This window comes from Erinaceus europaeus, chromosome 12 (genome assembly GCF_950295315.1).
Source record: "Erinaceus europaeus chromosome 12, mEriEur2.1, whole genome shotgun sequence".
In the NCBI taxonomy this organism is placed as follows: Eukaryota; Metazoa; Chordata; class Mammalia; order Eulipotyphla; family Erinaceidae; genus Erinaceus; species Erinaceus europaeus.
In genome coordinates, this window is record NC_080173.1 from 55,252,124 (window position 1) to 55,276,689 (window position 24,566).

General features: G+C 51.0%; 1 protein-coding gene across 18 annotated transcripts in view; it reads left to right on the top strand.

The window, feature by feature from the left end:
- Nucleotides 1-24,566, top strand: part of CACNA1G (calcium voltage-gated channel subunit alpha1 G) — a 69,617-nt gene that overhangs the window by 12,505 nt on the left and 32,546 nt on the right. For all 18 annotated transcript variants that reach the window (XM_060203737.1, XM_060203738.1, XM_060203739.1 and 15 more), the window contains exons 8-13: nucleotides 1,242-2,025; nucleotides 4,380-4,747; nucleotides 21,494-21,645; nucleotides 22,514-22,699; nucleotides 22,784-22,898; nucleotides 22,982-23,137. In XM_060203737.1, the coding sequence (XP_060059720.1) occupies nucleotides 1,242-2,025; nucleotides 4,380-4,747; nucleotides 21,494-21,645; nucleotides 22,514-22,699; nucleotides 22,784-22,898; nucleotides 22,982-23,137 (1,761 nt within the window). The remainder of the gene's footprint in view (nucleotides 1-1,241; nucleotides 2,026-4,379; nucleotides 4,748-21,493; nucleotides 21,646-22,513; nucleotides 22,700-22,783; nucleotides 22,899-22,981; nucleotides 23,138-24,566) is intronic.

The following is a 24,566-nucleotide window of genomic DNA, read 5'->3' on the forward strand; positions in this document are numbered from 1 at the left end:
AGTCCAGCCCTGTCTCCAAGTTACTAAGAGGCCAGTGACAGGGCCAGAGAGAAGGATAACTATCGAGAGAAGGGATTAAGCAAGAGATTAAGATCTACTCAGGACCTAGGGCAAACTCCAGAGAGAGAAGGAGACAGAATAAGGCAGCTTTGGGGAAGTATGTGTGGTGGGGAGAGGCTGAAGAATAGCCAGTATTTGAGGCCACCCTTTCTGCCCCCAAGCCCTTTACTGTCTCAGAAAAGCCAGAATATCCAGGCTCTGGGCCTCATCCCACCCCCACCATTCCATGAGGGAGCAGGGAAGCTGGTGTCTTCATTATGCTGTTCTCCCTGGGCTTGGGTGGGGGGAGCAGACAGGGAGGTAAGGGGCCTCGTTTCCATCCTCCCACACACCCCCTGAAAAATCTTTCCAAACTGCTCTCTGGAATCACACTAGTGAAGCTAATTATCATAATTACTAGGACACAATCTAGAAAAAAAAAACTGCTTTGTCACCATAAATATTCATTTCCTTCATTCTGGACTGTTGTCCAAGCAGTGGCCATCCCAGAGTCCTGGAGAGAGACTGAAGCACAGCAGTGGGGCTGGGGTACTGTGCATGGGTCAGAGATGCAGCCTGGCTGGTCTGTAGGGTTCAGGGTTCCGTTTCTCACCTGGTTGGGAAAGAGGAGAAACAGAGAAAAGGAGATTTAGTCATGGCCAGTGGTCATGAGAGATAGAGGTTCCACGGTTTAATGGTCTCATTCAAAATCACACAACTAGTATTGGGGCTTGAAGCAGGAGTTAGTGAAGTCTTTTTGCCAAGATCTCAAAGACCTGATTTAATGTGATTCTTAGAGATCCCATGTAACCAAGATTTCATTTATTTTGAGTCTTCTTGGACTCATAATGGGAACTGGAGAGGGTTACTCAGGATCTCTGTGGTTGGGCATGCCGAGGTGGGTGGGGCGTTCAGGAGATGTCCTTGTAGGGTCACAGTGACCAGAGGCATTCTGGAGCTCTGTAGAGCTTAGCTGAGTCTTTCATAGAGCTTTGATGCACATTAACTGAGTGATTTCCTCCTCTGTGAGATGTTGATGACGAAGGCATCTACCTGAGTCTCTTGTGAGAGTGGAATGGAATAATACCTGGATGATAATTGAGCCCAGCGCCTGACGCATGCACCGTGCTCAGCACATACTAGCTGGCACTGTGAATTCTGTTTCTTTAGGACATCTCCTCTTCCTGCCCCCACTCCAACAGGTGGGTTCCTTCTTCATGATCAACCTGTGCCTGGTGGTGATTGCCACACAGTTCTCTGAGACCAAGCAACGGGAAAGCCAGCTGATGCGGGAGCAGCGAGTTCGGTTCCTGTCTAATGCCAGTACCCTGGCCAGCTTCTCAGAGCCAGGAAGCTGCTATGAAGAACTACTCAAGTATCTGGTATACATCCTCCGGAAAGCAGCCCGCAGGCTGGCCCAAGTCTCCCGGGCAGTGGGGGTGCGGGCTGGGCTGCTAAGCAGCCCAGAACCCCATGGGGGCCAGGAGCCCCAGACCAGTGGCAGCCGCTCTCGCTCTCACCGTCGCCCATCTGTCCACCACCTGGTACACCACCATCACCACCATCACCACCATTACCACCTGGGCAATGGGACACTGAGGGCCACCAGGGCAAGCCCAGAGATCCAGGACAGGGATGCCCATGGGTCTCACCGGCTCATGTTGCCACCGCCCTCCACACCTGCCCTCTCCAGGGACACGCCAGCAAGTGCAGAGTCTGTGCACAGCTTCTACCATGCTGACTGCCACTTAGAGCCAGTCTGCTGCCAGGTGCCTCCTCCCCGATCTCCATCTGAGGCCTCAAGCAGGACTGTGGGCAGTGGAAAGGTATATCCTACTGTGCACGCCAGTCCACCACCAGAGATGCTGAAAGAGAAGGCGCTAGTGGAGGTGGTCCCCACCTCGGGACCCCCCACCCTCACCAGCCTCAGTATCACACCTGGGCCCTACAGCTCCATGCACAAGCTGCTGGAGACACAGAGTACAGGTGAGCATTTGGGGGGGATACCTTGGTGCCCCTTGCCCCTGGAACCTGCTAGTGTTTGAGAGGACTGAAAATCCGGTCAGAATGACTGAGCATGGATTCCCATTCTGTTACTTGTAGCCATGGGGCCTCAACTGGTCACATCACTATTATGGCCTCGAGTTTTCTGTTAAAATGGGGCTTGCCTCTCCTCAGTGGTAAAGATGACAATCACCATCCTGGCATGGGTATCTGCAGTGTGCTCGACTCTGCCCGTCTGCACATCTGCACTACCACCGCAGTTGTGACCGATGGCTGTGTGCCTGTCACATGCTTTGCAGGCAGAATCCTATCAGGTACTCCTGACAGCTTAGGTGATAAATTTTCTTATCGTCCTCATTTTACTGATGAGAAAAAGGGGCCACAGAGAGGTTGCATGACTTGCCCGAGATTGTGCCCTCATGCAGGGGGAGAGTCGGGCATGACACATGTGGGTTGGTATGTGACTGTGGCTAGCTCTTTGCTCCACTCTTAAGAGGACTCTTGTAAAAGCGAGGTCTGCCTCCCCACACCAGAGAAGGGGGCCTGAGCGGCATGTCTTCAGGCGGCTACTAGTCTGAGTGGTGGGATATTCCTGGTCACAGGGGCAGTGAAATGCCTAGTCAGATAAGGTGGCTACAGACAGACTTGCTGTGGCTGAAGCCCAGAACTGGTGTTTGAGGAAGGATGGGGCTTATGGGAGCAGTGGGATATTAGGTGGGCTTGTGGGTTGGGACAGGAGGTGCCATTATTAAAGGCAGAGTCCTTAAACCAACTCTTCCCTTCCCTAGCTATAGGACATAAGCCATTCTCCACCACCCCATCCCCCCCACACACTTCCTGCTTGTTAAAGGACAGGGCTGGGGCACTCAATATTAGTGTGTGCCTGCTGCCACCTGCCTTTTGTGTATGTGTGTATGGGGAGGGGGGTGGGGTGGAGATTAGAGGCCTTCTAGGGGCCAGCACCTGAGGCAGGAGCCTTCAGGAACATGTTCTCCCTGGGTCAACTCTGAGGTTCCTTTGAGTTTTCTTTTTTTTTTTTAATTTATTTTTTTATATTTATTTTCCCTTTTGTTGCCCTTGTTTTCTTTTTATTGTTGTTGTAGTTATTGTTGTTGTTATTGATGTCATCATTGTTAGATAGGACAGAGAGAAATGGAGAGAGGAGAGGAAGACAGAGAGGGGGAGAGAAAGACAGACACCTGCAGACCTGCTTCACCACTTGTGAAGTGACTTCCCTGCAGGTGGGGAGCCGGGGGCTCGAACCAGGATCTTTATTCTGGTCCTTGCGTTTAGGCCAAGTGCACTTAATCCACTGCGCTACCACCCGACTCCCTCTTTTTTATCTTTTTAATATTTATTTATTTATTTTTCCTTTTGTTGCCCTTGTTGTCTTCTTGTTGTAGTTATTATTGTTGTTGTTGTTATTGGTGTTGTTGTTGTTGGATAGGACAGAGAGAAATGGAGAGAGGAGGGCAAGACAGAGAGGTGGAGAGAAAGACACCTGCAGACCTCTTTCACCACCTGTGAAGCGACTCCCCTGCAGGTGGGGAGCTGGGGGCTCAAACCAAGATCCTTAAGCCAGTCCTTGTGCTTTGCACCTCATGCGCTTAAACCCACTGTGCTACCGCCCAACATATTCTGTGATCAGAGCGGGACTGAAGTGGACATCAGTGTCTCTGCAGGCCACTCTACACATTTATTGTATGTGTGCATGGTGGCCTACCCGTGTGCCTACACACACCTGCTGTCTCTGTGTGCATGCGAGTGTGATATGTGGAGGTGCCTGTGTGTGTGCAGAGGGGTACTGCCCTTTTCATGCACTTGTGCATTATATGACATGCACATTCCTGGCTGTGCATGCATGGTGTGCAGAGTGTCACATGCACACTGTGTGTGTGTGTGTGTGTGTGTATACAGGTATGTATGTAGTGTACATATGCACATATAATGTGTGTGTGTTAAGATCCCTTGGAAAATGCTGCTTGAAGCAGTGTTGAAGGAGAACTGGCTGCCCTGGGGAGGAGGGATGGTCTGGGCTCTTTGGAGGTTCTTTGGATGTGGGAGCTCAAGGGACCTTAGAGGTCATCAGGCCACCTACTGGTCCCTAGGGTGCCCAGCAGTATGTCAGTCAGTCACTGGGATGATGCTGGCATTTGGGGGTATCTGTGACTCAGGACTGGCCATGATGGATGCAGGGCACTACGCCCTTTGTCTCACTCAGTAACTGGCACTCCATCATTATCCCGAAGTCCCCTGTCATTTTCTGTGCACTTTGTGAGAAGGGCCACCCCAAGTAAGAAACCCCAGAACTGCTAACCTCTCCCCTCCTGTCTCAGGCACCTGCCAAAGCTCTTGCAAGATCTCCAGCCCTTGCTTGAGGGCAGACAGTGGCCCTGACAACTGCCCTTACTGTGCCCGGGCTGGGGCCAGGGAGTTGGAGCCCACCGGGCCTGAGATGCTGGACTCAGACAGCGAGGCAGTTTATGAGTTCACACAGGATGCCCAGCATGGTGACCTCCGGGACCCCCACAGCCAGCGCCGACAGAGTGCAGGGTCGGATGCTGAGCCCAACTCTGTGCTGGCCTTCTGGAGGCTGATCTGCGACACCTTCCGGAAGATCGTGGACAGCAAGTATTTTGGCCGGGGCATCATGATTGCTATCTTGGTCAACACGCTCAGCATGGGCATCGAATACCACGAGCAGGTAGGGGCAGGCTTCCTGCTGGCTGCTTCTACCCTGGGGCTGGGGACCCTCTGCCACCCTTCCCTCCTATCCTTGTGTTCAGTTTTGTTGAGGGCTACTAGCTTGCTTAACAGGAGGGAGATGAGGTGGTGCATGGGAGACCCCTAGGAGGGTGAAAAGCCTCAAAGATCACACTGAGCATGGAGGTTGTCAGAGCTGGGCCAGGATCTGAGTTGGTCATGTTCTATCTGGGAAGGCTTCTCAGAGGAGGTAGACTTTGAAGGATGTAAATGAGTGATGAACCTTATTGGTAGGCAAGGTCTTTTTGGAGGGACAAGCCACTGGACAAGATTCAGATCTTTGGAGAAGAAATAGAAAAAGAAAAAAAAAAAGACAAGGGAGTTGTGGGGCGATCCTTAGAGTTTCTCCACACCCCCAGCATTTACCTGACTCAGGATTAGGATGTGAACGACTGGAAGCTGGAGGGATCAGGGCTGAGAAGGGCAGGACTGGTAGCTGTGTGCTTGTCATGTGCCTGTGAGGGTAGGTGGGGGTGCTCTTGTCCTAGCCCGGGTGCTGGGAGCCTTTCTGGGAGCTGGCGGAGCAGATGAGAGCGCCCAGCATGGCAAGGGAACTTGAAACCATAGCATTTGAGGAATGGTTCTAAGAACTGGTGTGTTTAGTCAGGAGAAGAGGAGACTCAGCAGGGACAGGAGAGCTGTCTTCAAATATTTGAAGGGCTGTCATGTGGAAGAGGGAGCAGGCTTGTTTTGTGGGGCTGATGCTTGCAAGTGCTGGAATCTGGGAGGAACGGAAGGGGCTGTTCTCACTCTCCCAGCTATGCAGGGACAGAAAGGGTGACTAAGGGTACCCCAGTGACCCCTGTCCCCCACTGGTTAGGGGACAGAGAGGGTACCATTTGGCCTCAAAGCTGGATCTGGGTTCCTGTAGATTTGTTTCATTCTCTTTGGTTTCTAGGTGTCCCGTGTATGTCCCTCCCAGACTGCCACCCCTAGACTCTGGGAAGAGGAGGGAGGTCAGCAGGCCAGTGCTGTGCTGGGGGCTCTCCCCTTCCTGGAGCTTGGGGAGAGGACAGGGACACTGGGACCTGACACTGACTGGTACAGAATTGAGACTGAGCTTCCCTGGCCTGGTAGAATGTGAAGTATGTGTGTGTGGTGGTGTTGGGGTAAGGATAATGTATGCACTGCCAGCCAGATAAGAGGTGAAGAGAGAGGGGGGGTGGCACACCTGGTTGAGTGGACACATTACAGTACTCAGGGACCTGGGTTCGAGCCCCCAGTCCTCACCTGCAAAGGGAAAGCTTCGCGAGTGGTGAAGCAGGGCTGCAGGTGTCTCTCTCTATCTCTCTCCCTTTCTATCACCCGCTTCCCTCTCAATTTCTGGCTGTTTCTATCCAATAAATAAATAAAGATAAAAAAGGGAGTTGGGGGAGTCGGGCAGTAGCGCAGTGGGTTAAGCAAACGTGATGCAAAGCACAAAGACCGGCATAAGGATCCCGGTTAGAGCCTCCAGCTCCCCACCTGCAGGGGAGTCACTTCACAGGCGGTGAAGCAGGTCTGCAGGTGTCTCTTTCTCTCCCCCTCTCTGTCTTCCCCTCCTCTCCCCATTTCTCTCTGTCCTATCCAACAACAACAACATCAGTAACAACAACAATAACTACAACAATAAAAACAACAACAACAAGGGCAACAAAAGGGAATAAATAAAAATTATTTAAAAAATAAATTTTTGTTTAAAAAATAAAGATAAAAAATTTTAAAAACATAAAAAGAGAGAGAGAGAGCACATGGGGTGGGTTTTACCTGGGCTCAGTGGGAGGGAGCAACACAGGGGCTCTGGCAATAGCCAGCATGAGATTGTTTGGATTCCAAGGGCATCAGAAACCCCTTCCTCCCACTTTGATGACCTTTGCACCTGCTGTATGAACTTGGACCTCAGCTTCCTTGTCTTGCTGCCCAGTGCACCAACCCCTGCCCCTATCACTACTGCACCTTGTTGGTGCCCCTTCCTCTTCCTCTTTGGCTCAGTCCTTCCACACCCCTGCCCAGCTTATCTCCTCACTATGGAGGTGTGGTTTTGGGGGCAGGATACCGGCTGCTGTGCCAGCAGGGGGGGCATGTGAGTATGTGGTGGGAGTGTTGTGTCTGGGCGCTTGGGGCGTGGGTGTGTATGCCTAAGTATGCTCAGCCAGCCTCCCAGGGAGAGGTGATCTGCCCCCCAGGATGGTGGCGGCGGTGGGGGGGGGCAGGTGGTGGTCCTTTCTCAGACTCCTCTTCACCTTAGCTCTGGGAGCCTGAGCCTCATTCTCTTTACCCTCACCTCAGTTCTTATCAGGGGTTAAATGTCTCTCCTTCATGGATCCTACAGTGGAGTATGCCTGGCAGTCTCTGCCTGGTGGGATGCAGCTAGTGTCGGCTTTAACTGAGGTGGGAAGAAGCTGAGTCACAGAGACCAAGGAAGATGAAGGTGCAGTGAGAGAGTTTTCAGATGACAAGGAAGACCTCCTTTGGGAGAGAAGTAAAAATGATCTATCGGGGTTCCTACAGCATCTCCCTGCCCAAGTGCCAAAGTAAAGATTCCCCATCCCAAATCCCTCCCCCAGCAGCAGTAAGGGATCACTCAGTGGTGGCACCATGTCTGCTTCAAGGAGGGGTTTGTCTCAGTGGGTGACAGGATGAGTGAGGGTCCCTTGCAGGCCAGGTCAGGCTTGGTGCCATGTGGCAGGCGAGTCCTGTGATTGCAGGCACTGCAGAATGAATGCCCCATAGTTTGGCTCCAGAGCCAGAGTGGGCAAAGTTGATGTGGGGATGGGAGAGACAGAGGTGGAGACAGAGAGGGTATAGATAGGAGTACAACATGGAGACAGAGACAGAGGAGAGGAGATGGGAAGGAAATATGGAGGTTCAGGGAGCAGAGAGGGAGTCAGATCTGAAGCTGGAGAGACAGAAGAACAGAGAGTTAGAGGGAAGATGGGCAATCAGGGTGGAGGAAAGGGGGGCAAATGCATAGAGGGGTAGAAGCCAGAGACTCAGATGCAAGTGAGGATAGAGACAGGCAGGAGTGAGGGTGACAGAGACTCAGATGGAGCTGGGCTGAGGAGAGACAGTGAGGGGCCAGCCAGCAGAGCTGAGAGAGATGGCAAGCCAGAGCTCAGAGCTCCTTGCAGTGTCCATAATGAAGCGATTGTGTCCATTGATCGGGGGTATTGATCAGATTGGGGTAGAGAGGATGTTGCTGCTGCTTCCTGGGGAAAGAACCACAACCTTCTCTTCTCGGTCCCTGGCTGCTGCCCTTCCTAGGCCCTGTCCTCCCCCACTGTCACCTGCTTTACCCATCATTCAGTTCTCCAGTCCCTTTGGCTACTCACCACCAACCTCTTGACTGTGGAAATAGCCCTTTTGTCAGGCCCCAGCCTACCCAAGGTAGCCCCATACTGACCACAGCACCCCCTCCCCCATAACTGTCCAGCTGGTGTAGAATTAGCAGGACTGGTTTTTCCAGAGGGACTGGGGAGGAGGATAAGGAGACAGGGACACTGAGGAGGGAGCAAGAATGTGACAAGGTAGGAAGCATGATCAAAATATGTGTGTACTCCATCCACTAAGGGACAGTACCTAAAACCCGGAGTTCTGTGAATCATCTACCCATCCATCCACCAACTTTCCTCCCTCCCTCATCTCCTCCCTCCTCCTCTCCCTCCCTTCCTTCCTTCTTTCCTCCCTTCCTTCCTTCCTTCCTTCCTTCCTTCCTTCCTTCCTTCCTTCCTGCCTTCTTTCCGTCCTACACAGTTTTTGTGCATCAGAGTTAAGCTTAAACAGTGGCATGCTGATAAATGTTTAACAGCTAGCTCTTAAAAGAAAAAAGTCCTGATTTGTGTTGTTTGAGCATCTGCCAATTTCCATGGTGTCAGTGCTCCCACTATGGCTGTTTTCAAGCAACCGACATGATGTCACTGAGTGTGGAGCTGGGAAGGGGTGTGCACTGCTGGGCTCTGAAGCCAGTGCATGATGACTGTGGACACGGCCCTCCAGTCAGAGAGCTCAATAGTCAGGTTGGTGTGATGGACTGTACGTGAAGGAGAGATACCTGGAGGAATCCTCCCCACATCCAGACTGGGGAGAGGACTCAGAGAACTGAGTGGTGTGAGCTGAGGCTGACTTGGGAGGAAAAGTGGGATGTTGGCAGAGAAAGGTGTAGGGTAGACAGAGTATGGAGAGGGCAGAGATCCCAGATTCTCAAGCTGAGAGAGTGACAAAGATTTGTAAGGTGTTCAGAGTGAGGGCTCTGGGCAGGCTTGGGATGGACAAGTGACAAGAGATGAGTCTGGAAAAACATTAAAATCAGAATCTGACAGACATAAGAATGAGTTTGAATTTTTTAATTATTTAATTATTTAAGAAAGGAGACATTAACAAAACCATAGGATAGGAGGGGTGCAACTCCACACAATTCCCACCACCCGATCTCCATATCCCATCACCTCCCCTGATAGCTTTCCCATTCTCTATCCCTCTGGAAGTATGGACCCAGGGTCGTTGTGGGTTACAGAAGGTGGAAGGTCTGGCTTCTGTAATTGCTTCCTCGATGAACATGGGCATTGACTGGTCGATGCATACTTCCAGTCTGCTTCTCTCTTTCCCTAGTAAGGTAGGTCTCTGGGGAAGCAGAGCTCCAGGACACATTGGTGGGGTCATCAGTCCAGGGAAGTCTGGTCGGCATCCTGCTGGCCTCTGGAACCTGGTGGCTGAAAAAAGAGTTAACATACAAAGCCAAACAAATTGTTGAACTAATTATGGACCTAAAGGCTGAAATAGTGCAGATGAAGTGTTGGGGGGTACTTACTGCAGACTGTTGTGTACTTCTGCTTTCAGGTATATATTTTGCCCTAGTTTATGGATACATGTGAACATATACTCTATCTCAGGGGACCTGGTCCATATCTAGGTTTTGGGACTTTGATAGGAAGTGAGTCACCTGGAATGGGATTAGAGAATACTATGAAAGGAAAGGTCTCACCCGAGTGATGAAGCTGAAGGGTTGTCATTCCACACCTGAAGTCTCTGGACACAGTCTGAAGTGAAGCATGCTGGGGTGGCACTTGTTGCACTGATTAGGTTGCGATCAGCAGGTGCAATATTATTTGGTATGCATTGAGAGAAGCATGCAGGAAAGTGGGCCCCACCCTAAGGTTCCAGGACTGGGGGAAATATAGGCTCTATAGTGGAAATGTGAGGTTCCTGCTGTCTTGGGGTTCAAGAAGACAATGGATAGTTATTGTTATCGTCACATTATTTGGCAATTAGGTTAACTTTGAAAAGTCCCTTTGTTAAGTTTTGTTGTATAATACCCAACATCTTGTATATAGCTGTGCCACCAGTTGCTTCTGTTCTACCTGGTCTAGGCTTTTGAGAGAGTCCACATATCAAAGACTCAGCCTATGCATTAAAAAGACTCAGTCTGTGTTTTTAAAAGCTCGAGACATACAATTTTTCCCCTCTCATATTAATTAAATAGTGATTTATATGACTACACTTTAATAGGAGTGTACATAAACACCATTCCCACCACCAAAAGACTGTGTCCCATTCCACCCCACCCCACTCCCGCCACCCCGGGAAGCTGAATGTCCACCCTCCCCCTCACCACAGGGTTTTTACTTTGGTACCCTACTCTCAATTTAGTCAGGTCCTGCTTTTAGTTTCCCTTTCTTTCTCAAATTCTGTTGATGAGTGGGATCATCCCATACTCATCTTTATCTTTCTGACTTAGCTCACTTAACATAATTCCTTCTAGGTCCATCCAAGATGGGTCAGAGAAGGTAGGTTCATTGTTCTTAGTAGCTGCATAGTATTCCATTGTGTATATATACCACAGCTTTCTCAGCCATTCATCTGTTATTGGGCACCTGGGTTGCTTCCAGGTTTTGGCTATTATGAATTGTGCTGCTATGAACATAGGAGTACACATATCTTTTTGATTGGGGATTATGGAATCCTTGGAGTATATCCCCAGGAGAGGAATTACTGGGTCATGTTTAAGGTCCATGTCTAGCCTTGTGAGAGTTCTCCAGACTGCTCTCCAGAGAGGCTGAACCAATTTACATTCCCACCAGCAGTGCAGAAGGGTTCCTCTGTCTCCACAGCCTCTCCAGCATTTGTTGCTGCTGTCCTTTTTGATGTATGCCATTCTCACAGGAGTGAGGTGGTATCTTAATGTTGTCTTTATTTGCATTTCCCTGACAATCAGCGACCTGGAGCAGTTTTTCATATGTTTGTTAGCCTTTTGGATCTCCTCTGAAGTGAATGTTTTGTTCATATCCTCTGCCCATTTTTGGATGGGGTCATTTGCTTTTTTGGTGCTAAGTTTGCTGAGTTCTTTGTATATTCTGGTGATTAGTCTCTTGTCTGATGTATGGCATGTGAAGATCTTCTCCCATTCTGTGAGGGGTCTTTTGGTTTGTGTGATAGTTTCTTTGGCTGTGCAGAAGCTTTTCAATTTCATGTAGTCCCATTGGTTTGTTTCTGCTTTAGTCTTCCTTGCAATTGGGTTTGTTTCATCAAAGATGTCCTTGAGGTTTAGTTGGCAAAGTGTTCCACTAATGTTTTCCTCTGAGTATTTGATAATTTCTGGTCTAACATCCAGGTCCTTGATCCACGTGGAGTTGACTTTTGTTTCTGGTGAGATAAGGTGGTTCAATTTCATTCTTCTGCATGTTTCAACCCAGTTTTCCCAGCACCATTTATTGAAGAGAGCCTCCTTCTTCCATTTAATATTTTGGGCTCCCTTATCAAAGATTATATGTCCATAGGTGTGGGGTGAATTTGAATTTTTATCCTGGATGTGATGAATTCTCAGCAAAAGATTTTTAGATTTATTCATTGGTTAAAGAGAAGCAGAGTACCATTCTGGTACATGCATCACCAGGAGTAGAACTTAGGACCTCATACTTCCTGCTCATAAATACAAGACTTTATCTTTTTTATTATTAATATTAAAACATTATATTTTATTTATTTATTTTTCCCTTTTGTTGCCCTTGTTTTTTATTGTTGTTGTAGTTATTGTTGTTATTATTGATGTCGTCGCTGTTAGATAGGAAAGAGAGAAATGGAGAGAGGAGGGGAAGACAGAGAGGGGGAGAGAAAGATAGACACCTGCAGACCTGCTTCACCACCTGTGAAGTGACCCCCTGCAGGTGGGGAGCCGGGGTCTTGAACCGGGATCTTTATGCCAGACCTTGCACTTTGTACCACGTGTGCTTAATCCACTGTGCTACCACCCGACTCCCTATTATTAATATTTTTGTAATTCCTGGGTTCTGTACAGGCATGATTCTACTGCCTCCAAATTGACTTCTTCTTTTTTTAATTTTATTTCCACCAGGCTTATTGCTGGGGCTCAGTGCCTGCACAATGACTTCAGTGTTCCCAATCACATTATTTTTTCTTTCTTTTCCTTTCTTTTCTCTTCTTTGAAAGGGTGAGAGACAGAACTAGACAGAGGAGAGCCACTTACAGTACTGTCCCACCTCCTGTGAAGCCCCAGGTCCACACCTGCAAGGGGGGGAAGATTCATAAGCAGTGGAGCAGTGGTGTGGCTATCTTTCTTTATTTCCATCTATCTCTTATATCTGTGGGGCTGGGGCTCTGCAGGTGAAGACCGGAGGCCTGAACCTGGGTCCTCGCACATGATAATATGTGTACTCTACCATGTAAGTCACCATCCAACCCCTTTTTAAATTTTTTTTCAGAGAGACAGAGAAAGGTGAGATACTACAGCATGGCTCTGCCATCTGTGGAGCTTCCCCCAGTGCTGTGGTGTTCCCATGTGGTATCAGGGTTTGAACCTGGAGCCTAATGCACACTCTTCCAGGTGAACTGTACACACACATACACAGAGAGAGAGAGAGGGAAGAAAGAGAGAAAAGGAGGGAGAGAGTGAGAGGGAGGGAGAGAAAGAGGTTTTAAGCAGGTTAATGATGAGTGGGGTGGGGGTGGGGAAGCAGAAAGCACTTCACACTGCATCCCTGTCTCTGGAGGTACAGAAGAGAGATGGGGCAGAGCTAGCTGGTGGCTGAATCTACAGAATTCAACCCCTTGTTGAATTTTGGGAGGGATCAGGCAGGACAGGTGACTTTTAAGTCTGCCTGGGTTGGGAGTGCTGATGCAGGAGCAGACCAGGCTGCCTGCTGGAGAGAATGCCACTTGGTGCCTAGTTCCAGGAAGAGGGGAGGGTGTGTGGGTGGGGTCCTAGGGGATATGGGAGCTTCCCATCACCCTCTTCTTGGCTGTGGTGAGGGCAAGTGCTACCCCCTATTTGGGAAGAGGGACAGCAGCACATGGGAAGATGGGGAGGGGCATGTAGCCTATGGCCTCCTGAGATCCAGGAGATTGAGGGAAAGAGGGAGGGTTCATACCCAGAGAGGACCTGGCAGGTGGTGGGTCTGCTTACTGCTCAGACTCTGGGCCCATCCTGTCACTCTCAATCCATGTCCAGAGAGGGTTTCTATTTATAAGTGAATGAGGTTGAATGCTCAAGGAGAGGGAAATGAGGGGTGGGGGTTGAGAGTGGGGGTTAGGGTGGAGGGTAGGGTTTAGGGTGAGTCCAGGTATACCTCCTTTTCATTTCTGAGGGGATCCTCAGACCCGTTTTGGCAGCTCCTGGAGGTTGGGACCTTCCTCCCTTGAAAAGGCACACATTCGCAGACACCCAGCCACCATGGCTGTGGAGGTCAGGGTTTGTGGATATTTCCCACTGAGCCTGTCACTTGGGCCTCCCACCTCCCAGGAGTCCTTGAGTCTCTAGGCAGAGGAGCCTTGGCTGTGAGGCTGTGGGCTGAGCATGACTTTTTGTTGTTGTTGTTCCCAAGGTCATCACTGAGGTTCAGTGCCTGCACAACTCTACTATTCCCAGTCACCTATTATTAATTTAATTTTTTGTAAAGGATGAGGGATAGAGAGGAAGTAAGAGACAAAGAAGGTGAGACACCTGTCGCACAGCTCCACTGTTCTTGATGCTTGCTCCCCTGCAGGTGGGGGACTGGAGGACTTGAACCCAAGTCCTTGTGCATGATAATGTGTGTTCTACTGAGTGAGCCTGCCCCCACCCCCAGCAGGACTTCAAAGGAATGATCTGTCTGTAGCTGCCTTAGCCACAGACTTTCAAAGGGCCTCCAGATATGCGAGGAAGTAAGATATGATGTTGGAGATGGTGGACCAAGGGGTATACATACATCCTCCTCCAAGCATACTCTGGTTCTAGCTATCTCATCCCCAAACAAACAAACAAACAAACAACAACAACAAAAAATCAAAGAGCACTTCCTGTGCCCAGCACACTGAGCTAGAATAATACTGACAGGGGGTGAGGGCCAGAGCCAGAAGCACTCAAGAAACAGACCCTAGTGAGAACCCATCTGCTTCCTTTGTGATTATGTTAAAGGCCATCAGGGTAGCTTCTGGGGACAGAAGAGGAACAGTCATAGTACACAAAGGAGGTGACTCTTGAGAGGGGCCTGAAAGATAAGCAGGTTGGCACTGAGACTCAGTGTGGAGAGGCCCAGGTGAAGGAATTGGGGTGAGTTCTGGCAGGATGGCCTGAAAACACACAAGGTGGCCTGGGATACTTAAAAGTCAGTCATATGTCCCCCTTATCCCCTCCCCCAACCGAGGTGTCTGGGCAGGAGTGGCATATGTCAAGCTTTGCTGAAGGAAGCAGGAGCTCCTGGTAGATGTGCTGGGCTAAGAGAGGATCCCAGGGATTATTTCTGTCCTTCAGATCAGAGATAAGGTGGCCCCAAGTGTGGCGGTGGTGGTGGCAGCAGTGTATGTGTGTGTGTGTGTGTGTGTGTGTGTGTGTGTGTGTGTGTGTGTGTGAGGGGGCCAAGGACCAGGAGGGCTGCACTTCTGTTGGCAGAGCCTGTGGGCCCGGCACCTTCTGCTAGAGGATGCAGGGCAGCACGGATCCTAGATAACACCAGGTTCCAGGACAGAGCCCTGGGCATGCTGGAGCCCGAAGGTCGGGAAGGGGTGTGTTGGGGAGGGGAAGGAGAGGATTTGTTTTGGATGTGCTGAGTTTGAGCTGGCCAGAGGCCATGCTGGAGGGCCGGCAATGAGGCCAGCCTCGATGAGAGGAGCCGGAGCCTGGAGGGAGATTGTTCAGTGTTGTCTACACCCCAGTGACAGCTGGAGAGGTGGGAAGGGGGGGAGTTGGCAGAAGTGGGGGGGCTAAGGGAAGGGAGTGGGTCCAGCCTTAACGCTAAGGAATGTTGATCCAAGGGAAGAAAGGTTACAAGAGAAGATGGTGGATGCAGGCTGGGGTGGGGTGTTGCTGAAGCTGCCCCCACCCCTGGGGGGGGGTGGCAGTGGTTGGGACGAGTTTTCTTGCAGGGGTGGAGCCCCTTGGCCCAGGGTTCAAGGATGAAACATCCTGGATTCTTGCAGAAGGTTCTTACTTTTAGCCAGGGGATAGGGATATGCTAGGGGAGGGAGTGAAGAAGCGAGGGAAGCCAGTAATGAAAGACCTTGACCCAGGGAAGCCCTGGGGCAGGATGAGTTGGAGGTACCAATTGAAGACTTTCTAGAGGGGAGGAACAAGGCTGGGGGAGGTGCAGGGAGGGAGGGAGCCAGGTTGGGAGTGAAGATGAGAGAAAAGGCATGGGGACAGCTCCTGGGGGAAGTGGTAGCCAGCAACAGAGACTGTGTGTGGAAACCTGGAGCAGCCTCAGACCCCCAGCAGTGTCTCCCTTTCCAGTCAGCCCAGGCTGGGGACTCCAGCATTGCACAGCTGCAGCAAGACCTGGAGTGGTGAGGCAGCCTGTCACATCTGAGACTTGAGAGCAGAGAAGTTATTGTGGTGACTGAAAGCTAGACTGCACTCACAGAATTTTAGCCTGTACAGGCTTTGGTTTGGCTGTGTACAAGTCTACTTAGCTTGTGTGTTTATATGAAGGGGCCTCAGGGAGCTTGGTGGTGGGTGGTATGTGAGTGGGGACTAGATGACGACAAAGCCAGCCCTTACTTTGCCCCTGGCTAAGAGGCGCTATTGGTACACTGACTAACTGAGGGCCCAGTAGCACAAGGGACTGGTAGGAGATAAGCTCAAGAGGCAAAATTCCAAGCTGGAGAGCTCCCAGGCCAGCAAAGAGCAGGCCTGCAGGACTTCCCAGAAGCTCTCGCCCTCCTGATGACTCCTAACTCACCTCTTTGCGACCCAGTGGCCTCGTCCTTCCACTGTGCCCCTACAACCACCCACCCCCACACACACCACAGGACATTCCAAAGCTGAGATAAGAGAAGGAGTCAGGATTGGGACACAAAGCTTTCAGGGTCCCTGGTACAGGTGGGACCGAGGAGATGGGCATGCTAGGGCCTGGCTGGGGTGACTGGTCCAAACTTCCAGCTCCATTCTACCTAGCTGGCTCAGCCACAAGGAGGAATGTCACCGTCTATGGACCCTGTGCCCAGGCCTCCTGCCTGGATGGCTGCAGTGTTCCCTAATTGGCCTCTGTCTCCCCATCTCTGAAACATCCTCACATGGCCACCACTGCAACCAGATTAATCTTCTTAATACACCACATTTGCACAGCTTGTCCCTCCCCTCAGAAGCTTCCATGATGACATGCCAGGCAGAGGCAAATCCAGACTGAATGGTGGCCATTCAGCCTGGGGTCAGTCTGCTCACCTTACAGACAGCCCTGATGCCCTAAGAACCCATACCCTCTGGCTCAGGCCTCCACTTGATTCTTGGTCACTGAGTATAGCTTGCTTGGTCTTTACTCTGCAGCTTTGCTCTTGCCACCCCCAGCTGGCCCTGCCCTCTGTAGGCGTCCTCCCATCTCTCCCTCTCTGCTGGCCCACTGACCTCAGCTGCATTTGGGCTGTGAGGACGTCCCTGGTGTTTGCCCTCAGCATGGTGCTTAGTTGCAGCCTTGCAGGCATGATGTTGCCCTACTCAAGGCTGTCAGTGCTTCCGGGGCCACCTGAGCATGGTTCTGGCTGGCTGCTTTTACACGGCATGGCTCCCGTGTTCTGCAGAGCAGCCTCACTATAACATTCTGTTGTTCTGGTGAGCAGAAGAGGTCAGAGAGATTAACAGACTTTCTCAAGGTCACACAGTAGTGTGTCTCAGAGTCAGCAGACTCTTATATTTGGGGTTAAGCCCACCTTTCTATGGCTGGAGTTCTTCACATAGTGGCTACTTTAAGGGCTGTTTGGCAGAGGTGCTGATGAATTTCAGGGAAGCCCTGGTGCTGGAAAGCACTGTGTGGCTTACTGGGGACCACAGCTGCTCCAGGGTGCCAGGCTGAGGTCAAGGAAGTGTTGGAAGGTAGGAGATTTGCAGTGAGCATCAGTACAAAGGAGAGTTGGGGCATCTGGAGGGCATGGGGGAGCCCAGGCTGCCTAGCTTCAACTCACTGAAACCCCCATTGGGTCCCAGTATCTGTGAGCAGGTGGGAGGCACAGCCCAGACCTGACAAAGGGCTTCCTACCCACAGGGGAGAGACAGGCAAAGGAGGTTGGTACCTGCCGTGTGTGTGTGTGTGTGTGTGTGTGTGTGTGTGTGTATGTGTGTATGTGTTGCAGACAGCAGCAGTGTGGGAGGATGCAGAGAGCTGTGACTGAGCTCAGCCCCTTTATAGGGGGGTGGTGTGACCTCCATCCAGATGCCCCACTCTGGGAGCCTCAGTTCTCCTGGCCATCTAGAAGGTTATGCCCCTCCCGTGTGCTCGGGTGCAGACAGGGAGGAACTGACTCTGGGGGTAGGGGGTAGGTGCTTAGTGCAGTCCATGAGGCTACTGCTACAAGTTGGCTGTCTCCTGCCCCCTTGTAGTTGCAGTGGCCATGATCATAGCTCTGGTCCCTGGGGCAGTCGTATGGTTAAGATTGCATTTCTGCATCCTTGTCCGGCATTTGTAGAACATTCCCAGCCTCTGATTTAGTAACTTGGATAGGTCTGGCTGTCTGAGGAGGGAAGGCTTTGTTCTCATGGGCCACAGGGTAACAGGGGACCTGGAAAGGACAGGTCATTGTCTGTAAGTGTATACAGTAGGGTGTGTGTGTGTCCTGGTAGAACACCTAGCTCTCTTGTTCAGTGACAACTGCAGTTCTGAAACTCCTGGCAGGGTGCAGTTAGGGCATTTACTGCTACTTTCCTATCTCAGGAGGACTGATGATGTACGCCTTGGTTGATTGGGGGGTGGTGGGGACTGTCCTGTGCTTCTGTTGAAACTCTTTGGTGTCCAGGTTTGTGGAGTGTGTGTGTGTGTGTGTGTGTGTGTGTGTCCTTGAGCTGGCAGGGACAGACTATTCAAACTCCATGGATAACATTAGGAAGCAATAGGAACACTCCTCTCACCTTCCCAACACACACACACACACACACACACACACACACACCTTGGTAGTTGTTTTGCTTTCAAATTCACTGTTTATGTGATTCCCCAAAGCTATTCTTCTTTTAACTATTTCTGAAAAAAGCATCTGTTTCATTAGTTTTTATTGTGGCATTTTTTTAAAGGTCCAATGTATATGCCACCCCGCTGCAAGTGTACCTCAGCTCTGCTTTCAAATCAAATGTGCCCTTTATTCATACTTCTATGTTCCTGCAAGACACCATTTTATACGCATTAGAGGCATGCTATTTATTCCATATACCCATGAGCCTGGGTTCTCAGGCACCTCGTCCAAGTTAAATTTGAATCTGGATTACGTTTGGACACAGTGATGTGGCATTGGGTCCCCTTCCCTGATCCCTCGTGCCCTATGATTTTGAAGCAGTTATTCACAACATGTGGAGCTCCTCTGCTCATCTGCCCAGTGAGGCGGTAAGGACTGCAGTGCGACTGTCACGAGGGGACCCAGGAAAACGCCAGCTTGGCTGATCATGAGGTACACAAATATTAGAGCCCTGGGTTCTGTCTGTCCTCATCCTGGCCCCTGTGCCTCTCCCTCTCCCCACTTGCCTGTCTGTCACCTCATTTGCTAGGACAGGAGCAATGGCCCCTTTGGTCCCACCTCCAGAAGTAAAGATTATTTTTTAATACATTCTTTTAAATACATATATATGTATATATGTATATATATACACATATATATATTATTGGATAGAAACAGAGAAATTGAGAGGGAAGGGGGAGATAGAGAGGGAGAGAGACAGAGAGACACCTATAGCCCTGCTTCTCCACTGATGATTTCCTCCTGCAGGTGGGGATCAGGGGCTTGAACCCAGAACCTTGCACACTGTAATGTGAGTGCTTAACCAGGTGCGCCACTGCCTGGCCCCTGGGAGTAAAGATTCAGTGATAGTAGAGACTGCTGGAATGATGGGCCCTGTGCTTCACTGATCACCACCACCACCCCTACCCCACACCCGAGGATGACTTAGTCACCCACTCTGGACAACTGGGCCCTGCCTGCTGATTCTGGCTCTGCACTTCACTTTTGGGAAAAGTCCACACATAGATCAACAACAATTGAGCCATCAGCATAGCCACTGATCCCCCAAATGCCCCTCACCTGCCAGTCAGAAGGCCCTTCCTTCCTTCCATCTCTCTCATCCAGACTGGCCACATGGAGGGGAACCATTCAGGGACATTTGGTGCTTCTCAGTACTTGGCTCCTTGCTTGGGTGACTATCTGGGCGGTTGGCCAGATAAGGCATCCAGGTAATCAGGAGAGGTGTCTGCTGGGCTCATAGAATTATTTATTTAACTCAACTTTCTTGTGTGTCTACTATGAACCTTGGATCTTTGAATAGTTGAGACACCCCATCCAATGGGCAGTGGGCTTCACTGAACAGAGATAACTGAGATAGCTGTCCCCTGCCTTTCTCTCCAAAGGGCTCATTTTTTATGCTCTACAGAGATGCTGCCTCCTCCCCACTCTTGCCTAGAGAGACCCCATCACCCTTCAGAGCTCATTTCACGCACTGCCTCCTGGTTAAGGCTTTCCTGGTATGCTCCTCCCTCACCTTCTCTCCCCTAAACTCCTGGATTTACTGTCTGGATAATTTATTTTGGCACCAAAGCATCTTAGGCCTCTTGTGGTTATTCAACTGTTTCGTGTGTGTACAACTTGTTTCTGGCTAGAGGCTGAGCTCCCGAGAGGCAGGGAGCACGATGGGATGTTTTTGTAACTCCTTTAGCACCTGGTGTGTTGCCAGCCATGAAGTAGGCACCTATTATAGAGAAGAGGAGGAGGAGGGAGAGGAGAAGGAGGAGGAAGAGAAGCAGGGCTGGCACAGCAGCTCATCTATATAGTATGGCTGCTTTGCTATGTGCAAGCCAGGTTGCAGCCCCTCCCTCACCCCACTGTGAAGAGCTTTGTTGCTGTGGTTACATGCCCCACCCCACCCCAAGTGTCTCTGACTTCTTTCTATCTGAAAAAGGCAACCTGGAGTGGTAAAGTCCTGGTGTCCCAGCTCCAAAAACAAATCACATGCGCCTCACACACATGCACTCACGCACACACGTGCACTGACACACACATGCATGCATGGAGAGGAATGAGGTGACCAGTGAGCTGAACTAGTGTATGAGATAGTGTTTGTTGTTAGTTCTGATGACCTCTCTAGAATGTGTCCTTGGTCCTAGTCCCAGATCCTGAGTACAGCGAGAAAAAGAATTCCTTCTGTTGTCTTATGTGTGACCAGAGAGGTTGAAGATCTTGCTGCAGGTCATATCAGTGAGTTGGCAGGCTAGACTGAGAATTAACCTAGGCACTCCTCTGGTCTCAGGTCATGGCTCCAGATGCTTTCTTGTTCATGACAATACTTTTTTGAGGTCCCTTTTCAGTTGGTCCACGTGTTATTTGTTTTGTTTGCGTGTGTGTGTGTGTGTGTGTGTGTGTGTGTGCGTGCACTTGTGCATAGCTGTGTGTGTGCATGCGTGCAAGGATGCAGTGTAGTGCACCAAAGTAAAAGACTTTGGGTAGGGGGGGTTCAGGTCTGGGATCATGATGGCAGAGGACCTAATGGTGGTTATATTGTTATGTGGAATACTGGGAAATGTTATGCAGGTACAAACTATTATATTTGCTGTTAACAGTGAAACATTAATCCACAAATAAAGAAATAAAAACAAAGTGGTCCAGGAGATGGCACAGTGGATAAAGCATTGGATTCTCAACCATGAGGTCCCAAGTTCAATCCCTGGCAGCACATGTACCAGAGTGATGACTGGTTCTTTCTCTCTCTCCTTCTATCATTCTCATGAATAAATAAATAAATTCTTTAAAAAAAAGTCTAGAGCTGAACTAAAAAAAAAATTAATTAATTAAAAAAAAAAGATGCAGTGTAGCAACAAGAGGGCTGCCTTGTCTACAGTGTCATTGCAGTGTGTGTGTGACTTTGCATATGGCTGTGGGACTACCTATGCGTAGAAGGCCTCGGTAATCTCTCTCTGACAATGCCAGCTTCCCAGAGTTGGGCTGATGGCCTGGACCAGATTAGTCTTACTAGAGCAACAAGCAAGAGGTGGGCAGAACCCACCACATAAGTTTACGATAAGCCTGAGGCCCAGGAATCTGCGATTTCCTGGTGGCAGCTTCTGAGTGCAATTCCTCTTAGTCCCTTTGCTCCATCATCCTCTCTATGAACTGAAACCTCTAATACTACCACCCCTCCCCAAGCCTCTGTCCCAAAGCTTTCTGCTCCTGGTCCTGTCCTTGAGGGCCCCTGTTTGGGAGGATGGCTGAGGCACTCAGGGACAGGCTATGCTGTCTCACATCTCACACTGCCCTGCAGCCCGAGGAGCTTACCAATGCCCTGGAGATCAGCAACATCGTCTTTACCAGCCTCTTTGCCCTGGAGATGCTGCTGAAGCTACTTGTTTATGGTCCCTTTGGCTACATCAAGAACCCCTACAACATCTTCGATGGTGTTATCGTTGTCATCAGGTATGATTGACACCCCCCCCCCATTTGCCTGCAGAATGTCTATAGGGCAACTTGGAGTGAGGAAAGGAGCCTGCAGCCTGTTCCTTTAGGTTGGAGGGGGTCTGCAGCCAGCCAGGTCAGGGTTCTCTTTGCTTCCCACTCCATACCACCTTTTAGCACCCCACCCCCTTGCTGATGTAGAGCCTGGTCTCATATCTGTTTTGGGCAGACTCCTCTGTAGTCATCCTTCCTCCTCCTCTTCCTTAACTTCCTCCTCCTTCCCCTTTCCTTTTCCCTTCCCCTCCTTCTCCTTCTCTTTCTTCTCCTTTTTCTCCTCCTTCCTCTTCCCTTTCCCCTTCCCTCCTTCTCTTTCTTCTCCTCCTTCTTCTCCCCCTCTTCCTCCTTCTTTCCCTCCTCCTCCTCCACCCAGAACAAGCCTGGGATAGGTGAGCCCCCTGGGCAGACACTGGTTTTGGAGAGGAGCTGGAGGAGGTGTGAGGCCCAGCCAGCTGTCTCTGCTTGCAAAGTGCTTGGAAACAGGCAGCAATTTGCTTTAGGGTTTCCAAGACCTTGGGAAAGTGCTCTGTCCCCCTAGGCCTAGGGCCAGCAGAATTACTTTATTGCTTTTTAGAACTGGCTTTCTATCTCATTAGGGGAAAACAAAGCAAATATTCCATCATTTAATGCTGTTGCACAGGCTGGATTCGGGGAGAGGGTTGCCTGCTTCCCGGATATGCTGTCTAGTCTGGAGGTGGGGTGGGGGCAGACCGGACAGCCTGTATGTGCCATTCTGCCGGCTGGCCTGGTCCTCTTAGCAGGAGGGGTAGAAGGAAGGGGGGGCCTGCCCTGGACTTAGGCTCACGCACCCCTCCTCACCACCACTACACAGCGTGTGGGAGATCGTAGGCCAGCAGGGGGGCGGCCTGTCGGTGCTGCGGACCTTCCGCCTGATGCGGGTGCTGAAGCTGGTGCGCTTCCTGCCGGCGCTGCAGCGGCAGCTTGTGGTGCTCATGAAGACCATGGACAACGTGGCCACCTTCTGCATGCTGCTCATGCTCTTCATCTTCATCTTCAGGTGAGGGTAGGCCGCGCCAGAAGAGGGAGAAGGGCCTGAGGGGCCATGGGTGTTGGGTCCTTGACCCCCGTCTTGTGTCCCCAGCATCCTGGGTATGCATCTGTTTGGCTGCAAGTTTGCCTCTGAACGGGATGGCGACACACTGCCAGACCGGAAGAACTTTGACTCCCTGCTCTGGGCCATTGTCACCGTCTTTCAGGTTTGAGGGTGCCCAGTCTGGACTGAAGTGGCAAGGGGGTACCTCTGGTTAGAGGCCTTGATACCCACATTCTGCCCTCACAGATCCTGACTCAGGAGGACTGGAACAAGGTGCTCTACAACGGCATGGCCTCCACATCGTCCTGGGCTGCCCTGTACTTCATTGCCCTCATGACCTTTGGCAACTACGTGCTCTTCAACCTGCTTGTCGCCATCCTGGTGGAGGGCTTCCAGGCAGAGGTAACCTCCTGTCCACCACTGTCCACTTCCCAGAGGAACCCACTGCCTGGCTTAGTCTGTGGTGGCTGGGACAGTCCCCAGGGAGTAGCTTTCAAACTGGGCTTGGAAGCTGGGGGTAGGAGACCTTCCCCTCTAGTAGACAGGGTGGTTGTGTGGGGCCTCTGGGTCCTGAGTGGGCTTTCCCCTCAGAGTTGGCTCACTTCTCCCAGAGAGTTGGACAAGATAGATAGATGCCAGCACATACTGCCTCTGGACCCCTGAACACAGTGTCTGGACATCAGAGAGATGTCACCCAGTCTGGCAACTGGGGTGGTGGGTGGTGAGTGGTAAGCCATCTGAACCCTGGCTGAGCTAAGAAAGGTGCTGCCAGTGCCTGAGCAGGGCTGAGCTGCCCTGGGTGAGCAATGAGCCCAATTAGTCGAGGGCATGATGGAGATGAGTGTCCTATTTCCAGCCCGGTCTCCATCACCTTCACTGCTGGCAGTATCATCAGTTAATATTGACTTGCATCGATCCTGCCCTTACCCAGCTAGAGTGCAGCCTCTGCACCCCCCCACCCCGAGCCTAAATTCTGCCCTCTTTCCCACTTCAGTGCCCCCACCCCCACTGATGCCCAGCATAGAGCAAGTGGCCCAACCTAGAAATGCTCCAGGTTGGCAGTGGAGAAGCTCTTGGTCCAGTTCTCTCCAGGTGACCCGGATGGAAACTCCCGCTGCAGCCTGCTCTATAAATACCCGGCACATGGCGGAAAAACAGAAATCTATTTTCTGACTCTTTCCCAGCCTTGCAAGGGAAGGCTATTCCCTGTGGGCCGGGCCTGGCTGGTGAGGTGCGGGTACGGCTGTCCCGTATAGCACAGGCCTTCTCCCGATTGATTCTCTGTGATGCTGGAGTTCTCCATTCTTGCCTCTCCTCCCCACTGAGGGACAGCCAGGGAACTGGTAGGGGTGGGGACAGGGGGAGAGACAGGCCCTGCTTATGATGATGGCCAGGCTTCTTGTGGGAAGGAAGAGATGCTGGCACTCATCTTGGAAATGGACATGTATTTGAGACTTCCTTGGGGCCCCAGGGTTAAAAGGTGCCCCCATGTTCCCACAAGCACCAAGGGCCTCTGGAGATCCACCACTCTTAGACATTGCTCTTTGTCTGCAGAGGAGCTGAGTATGCGAATGTGAGAGTGTATGTGTGTTAGGGGGCAGGAGGGTCCTCAGCCCCTTCCAAGCCACAGCTCCTGGTGGCTAAGATTTCCTCAGGAAATTCCTGTGGAACTCTGTGCAGAGAAAGGGAAAATATTCCAGGCCTAGTCTGCTTCCCTCAGCAACTGTGCAGCTAGCTTGGAGGTGCCCTCAGGTGGGCAGCCCCCTCCCCACTGCCAGGCCCTTTCAGTAAACACCTTGTGAAATTGAGTGCTGCAGGCTGGCCTGGTTGC